The sequence below is a fragment of the Podarcis filfolensis genome, assembly GCF_964270895.1.
Source record: "Podarcis filfolensis genome assembly, chromosome: 1".
Classification (NCBI taxonomy): Eukaryota; Metazoa; Chordata; class Lepidosauria; order Squamata; family Lacertidae; genus Podarcis; species Podarcis filfolensis.
In genome coordinates this window covers 76,668,761-76,683,824 of record NC_139604.1, presented here as the reverse complement: position 1 = coordinate 76,683,824, position 15,064 = coordinate 76,668,761, and the positions used below count along the sequence as shown (strand labels likewise).

The following is a 15,064-nucleotide window of genomic DNA, read 5'->3' as shown; positions in this document are numbered from 1 at the left end:
TTGCTGAACTACAACTCCCCCAACAAGCGTAGCCAATGACCAGGGATGAAAGAAGTTTAAGTTCAGCAACATCTGGAGAACTAAAGGTATCCCACACCTGCCCTAAGACTTGAATGGTGCAGTAGTTGCCCCTATGATCTTGTGCCCCTTCATCCTCTGTTATTTGAATTCACTGCTAGCTAACAATAATACAGCTCTGTTTCATAAACATATCTATTTTAAAATAAATAAGAACAACGAATATCTAAATATATGATACTGTAGATAGGAAAATACATGGTTGATTGATGTTAAGCCTAAGAGGAAATTCATTTCTACTGAATTTATACTCTGAATGCATGAGGCCATGGGGAAGTGCTAAACCATATTACTATCCAAGAAAAATAAGAATTTAAGTGCAGGATTATGCAGGAAGACAGGAGTGGTAAGATAAGTGTCTTTTCAGCAAGGCACAGAGCTTAGGAGGGATAGAAGCAATAACTTGAAATATCCAACAGAGAGCAACAACTGAAAACTGTGAGTGTTATACAAGTGCATCAGGTATTCAATTCAAAAATCTTCTGGGAGCTTGGGTGGCGGTCATTTGATGACTGGGTGCAACATCAAAATATCCGAATCACAAAGTTCTACCAAAAATATTCTCAGCTGTAGGCAGAACAATAAATAGTGGATACTCCAGTGTAAAGAAAATGCTAATATATACAGAGAACAGCAAGGCAAAATATATAGGAGAAAGATACAAAAACAGTGCTTAAGATAAAAATAAATATATATTTAAACCAACACAACTTCCCTGTTCGTTAGAGCATGATGCTGATAATGCCAAGGTTGCAGGTTCGATCTCTGTATAGCACAGCTACAACATATTCCTGCATTGCAGGGGGTTGGACTAGATGATCCTCGGGGTCCTTTCCAACTCTATAAGTTTATGATTCTAATATTTCTAAAGTTACACTGAAATAATAAAATCTAGGAACATGCATATAGAATACAGTGCAGACATGGAAGGACTGGAGCAGACATCAGTAGAAATAATGGAATCAAGATTATAGTGTCTTCATAGTATGCAAAGGTAGAACTCAAAGACTAGGAAAAGGAACAAAATCAGGTTGCACTAAGTGGACATTTGCCTCCATACCACATCATTAAGATGGACAAGTGCCTTCCAGTCTCTAACATCTGTGATTTTTGTGCTTTGAGACATAGTCAGGGAGGAATAGAATTCTGCCACAAGTGTACCCCAGCAATCAAGAACTGTGTAGTTTGCATGCACCTTAAGGTCCAGGTACCTTAGGAACTGGTATACTTCAGCAGTATGCTAAATACAGTAAGAGGTGTTGCTTGTGTAGTAAGCTAAACTTGGAGCCACTGGGAAAAGCGACATTCTGAAGGAATGAAACTTTACTCCAAAATTCTAGAGATTTCATAGAAAAGGTCCCACCAAGTTTTGACATACAGCTATAGTGAACCAAAAGCAGCTTTTCCTGTGCAAATTTATGAGATGATCCTCACAAATAGTTTTACAGACACAGTTGTGCTCATTAGAGTTCCACGGTTTGCTTCGTTTTACTGCATGATAGGTATGCATAGTCTTTTTTTATCAGTTTTTTTATCCATTAGCACATGAAAGATGAACATTATTCTGTCAGCTCTTCGTGCTACTCAGAATGAAGCATTGTTTGTCTTTGTAGATAAATATTCCAACAGTTTGTTTTCCCAAATTAAAATGCACTTGAGGGCGGTTTGCAAATCTGCAGCTATATCTGCAGTATAGAATGCATGGATACCACCTCCATTTTGCATGTTTTTGACAGCAAAATTTTATCTGCTTTCTGCTAAGAAAAGAAAGGTCCATTTAGAATGTAGCTAAATATGTCTTTCTTTCTATGGGTACCATTTCCATATAGACAACACACATAGAATGGTGTGAAAATATGTGTCGTATAGCTTTGCAGTCAAAATAATAAAGGCTAGGTACATCAGTCAAAATGTGTGTGAGCACACGGAAATGGGGGATTACTATTTAGTAAGAAAAGAGACTTGAATATGCCCTCACTAAATCTATCAAATCCGTATTCATATTTGGTTTAGTTTATGGTGTGCATAGCAACCCATATTATTGGTACATAAACTGAGAGCAAAAGTATTACTTCCCTATGCTGTCAATCAGTAGTGGTCTGGGGATAATCAGCATACCCTCCAACATTTCTGCGATGAAAATAGGGATGTCCCATTCCATAATGATAATTTTACCTCACACATCCTACTGAATTGCCCTAGCCACTCTGGTCAGCTTCCAACATATATAAAAATATAATAAAACATTAAACATTTTCAAAAAACTTCCCTACACAGGATTGCCTTCAGATGAATCAGGGGTCAGAAAACTCCATACCCTCCAACATTTCTCCAATGAAAACAGGGACATCCTAAGGAAAAGTGGGACATTCTGGGATCAAATCAGAAACTGGGATGGCGTCTTTAAATCAGGGATGTCCCTAGAAAATAGGGATACTTGGAGGGTCTGCTTCAGTGGTCTATGCATTTTTATGTATTGCATAGGGATACATATTATAAAGGAATAAGAGGTTGCTTTGAAATTTTATAACAGATAAAGAGGCAGCCTATTTTTCAGTTTGAATTTTTTTTAAAAAAAAAAATGTGTACAGGGAAGTAACCTGCCTCTTCAGCAGTTGAAATTTCAAATATCTGGCAGTGACTACATTTCTTTTGTATTCATGCATATTTTTGGATCTCAGCTACACAAGACATATTCAGCAGTTCAAAAGACTTTTGAATGTACTCTCATTTGAATGCACTCAAATGTACTGTCTAAGGGTGACCACAAGTGTGGTGAGAAAACATCCCCAAAACCCTAAGCAGGCAATAGTAGTGCTTAGTATAGCAAACACAATTACATTCCCCCCATCCCCTTTTCTAGATTTTGCAGACGTGAAGCCAGTTTTTCAGAGGCCAAGGAAGTCATCCAAGTGCTGCAGAAGCAATTTAGCAAATCTGGCAATTTCACAGGTATTTCAATATATCCGTATTAAACAGAGCAAAGAGAATGAGTAAATCAGAGAACTACGTGAAAACCTGAGCAAGCAGTAGTTATGCTGTCCTTTGATCACACCTAGGTCATATTCAGACTTTCAAGACAGCACCAACACTACTTGGATATGTAAAGACAATGAACTTCAGCTTCTTCTCCTCTGTCTTGTGGCTCTGTAGGTGTGGATCCAAGACTTTACAAAACACTTGTCATTACTGTTCATTACTGCTTCAGCTCCTTGGCAGTCATAGGCTGCTTTTTCTCTGCATGGCCCCAGTCAGAAGGTCAAAATTTAATTAACGATAATAAATGTATGGAGACAGTCATCATGCTATAAATATATTCTAAAGAAAGAAATTCAAATAACTACTTGAAAAAGAAATCTACTGAGTAATACATAACCAGTACTTCAAAATATAGGAATAGATGAAGTGGGGTCTGGGAATGCAAATTCAACTAGGGCACTGACCTTTACTGATCTTTATAAAATAGTGCAGCAGCAGAATTCTCAGGGTACAGACTAATTTAAAATTTTGGCACACAGTAGGGAGGAAAGGAAGGATAGGTGCTACTCTACTGCATATTTAAAAGCCTTTACAGTGAAGTGCTGAGGCCAAAATAATTTAAGGTCATTAATGGAAATATTTTAAATGAGATAATTAGTTATGTTTACTTTGGTAAGATGTTTCTACTTCACATTTCTTTACATATCCAGCAGAATTCAAATAGGAAAACTTAAAAACAAAACAAAACCCACTTGTGTTTTTAAAGTTTTATTTCCAATCTGTGATTCATTTTGTATGAGCTTTCTAGATTGGAAAATGGAAAGAAATGTATATTCATTTGTCTAGGGGCAAAAATAGTACAAACAATTTATATTACACTGAATAATGAAATGGCCTATTATGGAAATGTAAAAGTAAACATGCTTTTTGACATCTTTTCAATCTTTCTTTAAAAATTAAATTTGAATTAGAATAGTTCTGAAACAAATTCAGTTGTGCCATCCCCTGGAGATGATGAAAAGGAACATTATGGGGAAATATAGACTGCCGTGATTATCTTTGAATATTAGCATTCTTGCAGCCTGCAACAGAGATAGGGGACTTGAGGCCCTTCAGATGTTGGATTTCCATCGGCCTCAGCCAGCGTGGCTAGTAACCAGAGTTGATGGCAACTGGGCAGGAATAGACTGACTTTCTGAGCTTTGGTGAACTCTAGATAGGATTATAGCAATGTGTTGTATGTGGGACTGTCTTTGAAGCTGATTCAGGAACTGCACCTGGTACAGAATTCAGCAGCTAGATTGATGACAAGGCAGCCTGGACATATAACACCAATTCTGGCATGACTACCAGTTAGCGGCTACCGGTTAGGTTTGGGGCTCAATTCAAAGGGCTGGTTTTAAGGGCTCAGGATCCCAATGCCTCAAGGACCACATCTCTCCACATAAATCAACTCAGAGCATGTGAGCCATCATCTGAGGCCCCCCCTTCTTATGCTCTCACTACAAAGGTCCAGAAGGTGGCAACATTAGAACGGGCCTTTTCTGTGGTGGCCCACCACTTCCCATGATTCCCAGGGAATCATGTCTGGCACCATCTCTATCTATTTTAGGCAAAAGAAAAAAGAAAAAAAGCCCTAACTTTTGTTTTGTTTTGTTTTAAAAATTTGATTTTCCAATATCATTCCAATAACAGCCTCATTATAACAATACCAATTTTATCCAATTATTAATACAAATTACTCAAATGTCAAATTATACAATTTAATTAAACTGCCCCCCCCCGGCATGCTAGAGTTGAGTTCATTCTTCTACAGCTATAATCTTGTGATTTCTATTCATGTTGATATAATAGGTAATTGATAAAGTTTCAAGTGAGGAACTTTAGCTGCAATCCTTATTCTTTCCTGTGTGTGACAGTTTTTTCCATAATACTTTCCCATCCATATATGGTGTGGTATCCTTTGTTCCTGCAACTGTTGATGGTTCCCATCAGGTCCCGGGAGAAGCTGTCATCACACAGTTCCCAAAAGTCACTGCATCGGTTCGTCCCGTGCTTCGGCTTCCAGTAAACAAGCCGTCTTCAGCATTTTTCCACCTAGACTTTTTTGCCCAGACTTTTGGACCTTAATTTGAAGGGTTTCAGGCAACTATGGCCTATTTTAGTGGGGCAGGATCTGTAAGACCTGTCTTTTATCTGTATAGAGGTGCTTTTAGGTTTTTATGTTTCCTTATTTATTAAACTTACTAGTTGCTTGTCATTCAAAGCATCCCCAAGTGGCTTAAGTTGAAAAGATGCACAAATGCATTATATCATAGAAGAATGGGGTGGGGGAATCATGCAACACAATAATATTCCATGCAACATATTGAGGGGAAAACAATAGCAGTACACAAAGAATAAACAAAAACAATACTCCCATGTACTAGCACCATTGATGCCCTTTCCCAAAACCATTCACATCAACCTGCTGTTGTTTTTAAAATCTGCCCAGCCCACCAAGAAGTCTGGCGTCAAGGCCAGCTGCTGTGATTTGGTCCTCCAGGGATGTTCCAGGGATTTGGGTGGGTTATCCAGGGATGGCCCTCCTCTTTCTTTCACAGGGGGCAGCAGCAAAAGCAGGGCAGCAAGTTGGTTTAAGTTTTACTGACTGGCTGCTCCTCTCCTGCCTTTGATGGGCAGTTTTGACTCTGCTCATTTTAATTGGTCTTAATGTAAGTTTGCTTTTGTGGGTTACTCTTGTGAGGAGAGTGACATACCGCATTGGCCTGAATATTAGCCTCACTCCCCCCCCCCCCCCAATTCTGACCATGAAAAGTTAAAGTGTGGCTTAAATTCGTGACCTTACAAAAATGGGCTTTTACGATATCGTTGCTGAAACAGACATATGGTAAAATGGAACAGGTGTGAGTGCCTGCGGAATTTTAAGAGAGCGGCTTATATTCGGGTATTGTCTCTCCCCCCCACCCCAAATTTTAAAGGTGTGGCTTAGTAATAATGGTAGCAGTAGCGATAGCAATAATACAGAAGTCCCTTGTGTACCTTCTACTAAGGGCCACTTGATACGATGTTTCTTTCTCTCCCACATGCTCAATTGTATGCAGAATTGAATATGTAAAAAATTCCCCATTCTGAGTTCTTATCCTTGAACATGGATACCTCATTGTACATCTCAGTATTCAGATCTCTTATGAATATATGAATTAGTACAGAGCACAACAGAGTTCATTTGCTTATTTCCCTCCATTGTGAAAAGTCAGTTTCTCTTTTCATGTATATCTACCCCCTCAATAAAAGCACTGTATCTCTTGCTGTTCAGCAAGGTTGATGGTAAGGTGAGCAAAAATCTTCCTGTTTTCAAATGCTATAGCTGAAATTAAAGAAGCAGAGTGCCGTTCACCAGCTACTTGCTAACTACTTTGCTGCTTTGATCTCCTGTACTGCCTTCTATATGAAAAGATCAAAACACCTTGCAGTTACTAATTAATCTGTAGACCACTACTGAGAGATTTAGTAGAATTATCCAATTTTCAAGGCTACATCCCTTTCTTTGTAACTGTACATTCTTAAAATAATCTCCAAGGCTTTGATATGAAAATTTTGTCTGATACAGACAATGGAATTAGAATGGGATGAGAATAGTGTCTTTAGTAAAGGTAAAGGTAAAGGTACCCCTGACCATTAGGTCCAGTCGTGACCAGAGCAGCGCATGGAAACACTGTTTACCTTCCTGCCGGAGCGGTACCTATTTATCTACTTGCACTTTGACATGCTTTCGAACTGCTAGGTTGTCAGGAGCAGGGATCGAGCAACGGGAGCTCACCCCATTGCGGAGATTCGAGCTGCCGACCTTCTGATCGGCAAGTACTAGGCTCTGTGGTTTAACCCACAGCGCCACCCCCGTCCCTTTAAATGTATCTAAACACACGGAAAATCTATAAATTACATCATGCTTTGCCACAGCTATCATATTAACTTTGACAATAATCTACAGCAATTTCTTATAAGTAAACTTAATTAATGTAAATATTAGTTTCTCGTAGGGAAGCATTTAAGATTAGAATTTAAGCATTTATTAGTCATTATTTCAATGAGCTTCCATTTTTATGAATGGATGAACATCTGTCGTAAATAAGAAAAGTTCACGTAATTTGTGTGGTCTTTGACAGCTGCATCAAAGTACAAAATGTGATGCTTTCAAAAATAAATGTGCAGCTCACAAATTACTATTCAGTTGTGCCACCACCCTCCATGTAATTTTGCAATGCTTCTGCTGCTTCCTTTCACCTGCTTTGCTATGTGATTGTCCAGTGTCTTCTGGCCTTGACTGTGTCAGAGGCAAGGGGTGAATAAGCAGCAGAAATGGTGAAAGCTGTGTTATTGCACATTCAGGCCCCATGCTATGGTACTGAAGATGTTGCTCTTGTCTTTTTTCCATTGCCTTAAAGACCAAGTACTCATTTTGGATTAAGAGAATCAGACAACTACAAGAGAAGTTTTTATAACGCTATCCTGCATTTGACGCATACTACAGTGCCATGGCAGACACATGCATGTCACTGGTTCTCCAATCTTATCCCTTTAAGAATATAAAAAGAGAGTGTGAGAGCTTCACCTGTACAGAAATTATTTGCACTGTGTTGACAGATGATAGAATTTCTTCAAGTTCCTCTTCATAAAAAGAGAAAAGAGCTTGGGAGGGAAGCAGATGAAGTTTTATATAGAGAGTTACAAGCTTGGTGGATCAGGGGAATGCTGTGGATGTAGTGTATCTTGATCTCAGTAAGGCTTTTGACAAAGTCACCCATGATATTCTTGCAGAGAAGCTAGTAAAACGTGAGCTGGACAAGGTAACTGTTAGGTGGATTTGTAGTTAGTTGACTGACTGAATCTAAAGAGTGCTCACTAATAGTTCTTCATCATCCGTCCCGACCTGGCCACAGTGATCCATGCGACAGTCATCTCCAGGCTTGACTACTGTAATTCGCTCTACGCGGGGCTGCCCTTAAAGCTGACCCAGAAACTCCAGAGGGTGCAGAATGCTGCAGCGAGGCTCCTCACGGGGTCTCTGAAATGGGAGCATATTCACCCAGTGCTTTTCAAACTGCACTGGCTCCCGGTAGAGTACAGGGTCAGATTTAAGATGCTGCTTTTGACCTTTAAAGCCCTTCATGGCCTAGGACCCTCGTACCTACGGGACCGCCTCTCCCGGTATGCTCCACGGAGAGCCTCAAGGTCCATAAATAGCAACACCCTAGTGGTCCCGGGCCCTAAGGAAGTTAGATTGGCTTCAACCAGAGCCAGGGCCTTTTCAACTCTGGCTCCGGCCTGGTGGAACGCTCTGCCTCATGAGACCAGGGCCCTGCAGGATCTGATTTCTTTCCGCAGGGCCTGTAAGACAGAGTTGTTCTGCCTGGCCTTTGGCTTGGAGCCAATTTGATTCCCTCCCTCCCTCTCTTTCCTTTTTCTTTTCCTTTCTCCTCCTGCGATGAGGCTACATTTTAATATTTTAATGTTTCAATATTTTAATGTTGTATTTTAATTTTGTTTTTAAGTTGTAATCATTCAACTTGTTTTTATTATTGCTTGTAAGCCGCTTTGAGCCCGGCCTTGGCTGGGGAGGGCGTGGTATAAATTATTATTATTATTATTATTATTATTATTATTATTATTATTATCCTGGAAAAACGTGACAAGTGGGGTGCTGCAGGGCCGTGTCCCTGGCCCATTGTTGTTCAACATCTTTATAAATTACTTGAATGATCTACTCATTCTGTCTGCAGATGACACCAAACTGGGATGGGTAGCTAATGCTGCAGAAGACAGAATCAGGATTTAATATGACCTTAACAGATTGGCTAACTGGACCAAAATTAACAAAATGAATTTCAATAGGGGCAAATGTAAGGTTCTGTTCTTAGACAGCAATAACTAGCTGCATAAATCTAAACTAAGTACATGTGGAAAAGACCTAAGGATCTTAGTAGACTACAAGAGTCAACAGTGTGATGCAGCAGTAAAAAAAGAAGAAGCTATTCTAGGCTGCATCAACAGAAGCAGAGTGTCCAGATCAAGGGAAGTAATAGTACCTCTCTATTCTGCCTAGGTCAAACTACACCTGAAGTACTGTGTCCAGTTCTGGGCACCACAATTTAAAAAGCTGGAACATGTGCAGAGGAGGGTGACCAAGAAGGTGATCAAGGGTCTGGAAACCAAGACTTATGGGGAACTGTTGAGGGAGCTGGGTATGTTTAGCATGGAAAAGAGAAGACAGAGATGAGATATGATAGCCATCCAGGGCTGTCACCTGGATGATGGAGCAAGCTTGTTTTCTCCTGTTCTGGAGGGTAGGACCCAAACCAGTGGCTTGGGAGATTTTTTAAGCAGAGGTTGGATGGCCATCTGTCATGAATGCTTTAGCTGAGATTCCTGTGTTGCAGGAGATTGGGCTAGATGGCCCTTGGGATCCCTTCCAACTCTATGATTCTAAGTTTGGTGCTAAGGTGTCCACTAAAGTGTTCAGGTGAATCAAAAATTGCAGAATGCCTATAGCAGGAGCTTGGCATTAAAGATGTGAAAATAAATACTGTTGTTATCTCAAAATTCCCTCTTCCAAGTTTCCTATATCAATAGAGCTATAGTAATACACACTTGGAAGAGATACCATTAGACATCTGCTCCAGTGCTTTACTACGTGCTGAAATTCTTACCTAGAGCATCCTTGGCAGATACATCTCTGGCCTCTCTTTAATAATCTCTAGTGATAAAAGTTCCATAATTTCTCACAGCTGTTTGATCCTTAGTCCATCTGGCACATTGCAAACCTTGTTCCCTCACAGCCAGCCTGTTTGCATGCTGCTGGTGCTCAATTCAGTTGTGCCCTGCTTTTCTCACAATGACAATGGGGAAAAGTTCCATCTTCTTCATGACAAACATTTGATATATACAGTTTTAAACCTGTTCTACTAGCTCCACTTAATCTTCTTTCCCCAAGCTAAGAATGCCTAGTCCATTCATTATGGTCCTTGTATAGCACATATTCCAAAACCTCTGCTGCTATTCTCTGGATCCTCACCATGCTGACAGCATTCACATAATAAATGGATATTCACATTCTAAATCAAAGTCGAAGCGATGTGATGCTCTAAAGGAAGCCTTCCCTTGTCTGAATAGCAAGTCAGTAATAACTATCTGTAGCTTGGAGATACAGTTGTTCTGCAGATGCACTTTGAAATGGTTGTGGCCATTATATGAACATTAGAGTTGATAAGTATGTGGCTTTTGGTAAAGTCTGTCCTCTTCTCATGGTTTCTTTTCAGCAGTGAACTAAGTAATCAGAACTGTACATAGTCAGGGAAAACTGAATAACAGGGGAAATGGGGAACTTAGAAGAGATTCTCTCTGAAACCCATGTTGTAACTTTCTTCCAGATATAAATAAAACCATTGATCTATTCACTATTGTAAATGAAGGCCAGTGTGTTGTGGTGAATAGACTTTTGGGAGATTTGGTCACCACCACATATTGACTTCTATTCCTTCCCTGCTTTACTCTCCCTTCCAAAGTTAATCCTTTTTTGGTTCAGATTGCTTGAAGCCAATAGGAAACATGTCTGCATACAGCCTGTCTAAGCAAATTGTCAGCTTGCTGGGAAGAGGAAGAGTTAACTTTTGATGGAGCAGGAAGAGAAACCTCCATCTTTCCGCTTGCCTTTCTGTCCTTTCAACTACATTTGCATTTTTTTTACATGCCTGTTTATTGATCCTACCATCTCTAATTGCCTCTAATCCCTGTATCTCAAAAGGAGGTAAATCTACTGATTTTTTAGCATCCATCCTCTACAAAAAGGGGGCAGATGCTCTGCAAAAGGATGTATTGAGGGTAATAACTCCAGAAATCTAGGGAGAAATGTATAACAGAGCTAGTATTTAAACTGCATGCTCCTGTAGAGATAATATTCCTATTCATCCCTAGATAGCATTTTTGTTCTACACTATTCTGATTCTATCCTTTTTTTAACTATATAGGGGGTTTTTTCTGTCTGAAATTTGTAGGCTGTCTGCCATGAATCAAAACCTGAAATGGAAGTGGTCCATGTCAGGCTTCTGCATCTAATGTCTCTTCTGCTGTATTCAGCCATTGTAGTAACCATTCATTAGTTATAACTAGCTTTTCAAATGTCAGATCAGCAAGCTGAAAATTTATTTTCCCTCCCTCCCCTTGCTCACTTTCTCTTGCATTGTTTTCTTGTAGAACGTGATGAATGTGACAGCGGACAGCACAACTGTGATGAGAATGCAATCTGTACTAACACAGTCAGGGGACATAGCTGCACCTGCAAGCCTGGATATGTGGGGAATGGGACCATCTGCCGAGGTGGGTCTGTTTCTCCAACAACTTGATAAAATGAGTATACACTATTAATATTCCTTGACAGTTGCCTAAGTTCAGCCTGCGCAAGATGCTGGGCTGTGTTAGGAATTCACTGTCTGATTTATCATCTGGCAACTATTGCATGCACAGACATTATGAGAATTGATTTTTGCATAATTTACTACTCAGGAAAGGTATTCTGAGGCACTTAAAATACCTTTTGGTTTACTGCTCATGAATATGATTATTTACATAGGTTATTAACTCTTTTCATTGTGGTATAAACTGCATTTTTGAACTATACAGTGTAATGGATCCCACAGTTATCTTTTGGGGTAGGTACATGTGGATTTTAAGCTAGAATAACTGTCTTTTAAACAAGATCCATGTGGCTTTTAAACTGTGACCATAATTTTCTTTTATAGTAGAGTAAGCTGCCAAGAACCACTGAATATGTGGAGTGGTAGACAGATATGATTTTTGTTCTTGATGCAGTTTGCTTTATGGTGCATTAATAAACTTGTCTGCATTTCTGAGATACCATTGCTATTGTAGGTTCTGAGTAGACTATAAAATATACATTATTCAACATCAGTTTGTATACAATAACATGGTAGTTTGTGGAGGATTATTAAATAAAGATGAGACTCTTCAAGGGAGATGGCACCACTCACTGATCCAGTAGCTGGGAAATTACTACAATACTCAAAAGTTATTCAATGTGGAATTTATTCTTTTGCTTATTATTATTATTAAGAAAACTGCATCTAAAAAGAACTCTTAGATTGCAGTTCCATACCAACTCACCTTACCTTCCTTACTCAGTGGGAGTTACTTCTGAATAGACACTTATCAGATTGCGCTGGTAAAATACCACGGAGGCAGTCGCTGTTTCCTGGCTTTAAAATCATTGGATGACATGCTGTAAATTACTTGCTTTCATAATGAGTCATTTAGGACAACTGACATAAATTAAGATTCCAGGTGGAAAGGTTTACCTAGACGGTTATCAACTGGCTTTATCCCCCCCCCCAAAAAAGCAGAAACTTGATTGGGCAGAAATTTTTAGAAATGTACAGGAATTGGTCCATACTCTGTCGAATATGGTCACATTTGAAGACAACATTGATAACCAACCACTCTTGAAATGAAACTAGATTTTGCACAAATGATTACCACAAAAGTTGTTTTCAAGCATTTACTTGAGTATACAAAAAAAGTGAAACTATGGGCTAGGGAAGGGACATATGTGCAAGAGTCCCCAATCACATAGCTGGTCATCTGACCTTTGTGCAATTTGCATGAAGGTTTGAAGAGGAGTTTAAAATGCATTTGTCAGAGCACGCTTAGAAACTCTTACTGCAGTTGAAGAACCTGATAAGACAGGGCTTTCACTAATGGGGAAATTTCCTGTTTTACTTATTGTGAGTTCATATAAATTGCCAAACACCATTTTTGTGGTGACCATTTGTGCAAATGGTCCATGCGAAAGGCTGGGCTGGATGAATCCCAAGCCGGAATTAAGATTGCCGGAAGAAATATCAACAACCTCAGATATGCAGATGACACAACCTTGATGGCAGAAAGTGAGGAGGAATTAAAGAACCTTTTAATGAGGGTGAAAGAGGAGAGCGCAAAATATGGTCTGAAGCTCAACATCAAAAAAAACGAAGATCATGGCCACTGGGCCCATTACCTCCTGGCAAATAGAAGGGGAAGAAATGGAGGCAGTGAGAGATTTTACTTTCTTGGGCTCCATGATCACTGCAGATGGTGACAGCAGTCACGAAATTAAAAGACGCCTGCTCCTTGGGAGAAAGGCGATGGCAAACCTAGACAGTTTCTTAAAAAGCAGAGACATCACCTTGCCAACAAAGGTCCGTATAGTTAAAGCCATGGTTTCCCCAGTAGTGATGTATGGAAGTGAGAGCTGGACCATAAAGAAGGCTGATCGCCGAAGAATTGATGCTTTTGAATTATGGTGCTGGAGGAGACTCTTGAGAGTCCCATGGACTGCAAAAAGATCAAATGCATCCATTCTTAAGGAAATTAGCCCTGAGTGCTCACTGGAAGGACAGATCGTGAAGCTGAGGCTCCAATACTTTGGCCAGCTCATGAGAAGAGAAGACTCCCTGGAAAAGACCCTGATGTTGGGAAAGATGGAGGGCACAAGGAGAAGGGGACGACAAAGGATGAGATGGTTGGACAGTGTTCTCGAAGCTGCAAACATGAGTCTGACCAAACTGCGGGAGACAGTGGAAGACAGAAGTGCCTGGCGTGCTCTGGTCCATGGGGTCACGAAGTGTCGGACACGACTAAACGACTAACAACAACAACAACAATTTGTGCAAAATCTAGTTTATTTCAAGAGAAGTTACTGTAGATAAGTCTTCAAATGTTACCACATTTGGCGGGTAGACAATTAAGGAAGCTTATGCATTTGTGTGGCACAATCTAAGTCAAAGTATCTACAGTGCTGAGATGGTGGTCTAGACCAGGGGTAGGCAACCTAAGGTCCCGGGGCCAGATCCGGCCCAATCGCCTTCTAAATCCGGCCCACGGACGGTCCGGGAATCAACGTGTTTTTACATGAGTAGAATGTTTCCTTTTGTTTAAAATGCATCTCTGGGTTATTTGTGGGGCATAGGAATTTGTACATTATTTTTTCCAAAATACAGTCCAGCCCACCACATGGTCTGAGGAACGGTGGACTGGCCCACGGCTGAAAAAGGTTGCTGACCCCTGGCCTAGATTGTGTTTTAAATGAAAGAGTTGGACTTGTCTGTGCCATTTGCCCATGGCTGCAATGATTAAAAAGCCATTTTTTCAATGGGTGTCAACCATTAACTGTGGTAGAAGGATTGTAAGATTTAGCCAACTTGACTAGAATGGAAGCTAGCAAGATTGGGGACATTGTGCTACTGTATGTATTTAGACAATATTTAGAGATTATTTCTATGAGAGATAATAGGATTCAGAATTACTAAGATAGTGCATATGCGAAGAAACATTTTACCCACAAAGGTATATTAATGTGCTTTATGGTTTAAATTCAGCATGTACACACCCCTCTCAAATAAGACCTTCATTTTAGGTCATTGTTCTAGGGAACAATCTAGACAGAGTTAAGCACTTGCAGCACAGTCCTATTCATGAATACGTGAACATTGCATTGAGGTTAGTGGGACTTACTCTTAAGTAAGTGTGTATAGGATTGCCATCTTCATGTATTTCAGAGGGTAAGCTTTAAGCCAGGGGTTGGCAAACTTTTTCAGCAGGAGGCCAGTCCACTGTCCCTCAGACCTTGTAGGGGGCCAGACTATAATTTGAAAAAATAAATAAATGAACGAATTCCCACCAATAACCCAGAGATGCATTTTAAATAAAAGGACACAGCATTCTATGCAAGAGCACCAGGCAGGCCCCACAAATAACCCAAAGATGCATTTTAAATAAAAGGACACATTCTACTCAGGTAAGCCATCCCCCCCCCGACTCTCCCCTCCCTTCTCCACAGCACCGGATGAGCCCCGGTGGCTGCTTACCTGTGTCTTGCGAGCGTCAGGGGCTGACGGCGGTGGGACGATGAGTGGCGCATGAAAGGGCTCTGGAGACGGGCTGGCAGCAACAAAGC

General features: G+C 40.2%; 1 protein-coding gene across 4 annotated transcripts in view; it reads left to right on the top strand.

Moving 5' to 3' along the window:
* The window catches only part of NELL1 (neural EGFL like 1), a 374,882-nt gene that overhangs the window by 242,101 nt on the left and 117,717 nt on the right, over positions 1–15,064 (top strand). For all 4 annotated transcript variants that reach the window (XM_083598461.1, XM_083598460.1, XM_083598463.1 and 1 more), the window contains one exon: positions 11,311–11,433. In XM_083598461.1, the coding sequence (XP_083454587.1) occupies positions 11,311–11,433 (123 nt within the window). The remainder of the gene's footprint in view (positions 1–11,310; positions 11,434–15,064) is intronic.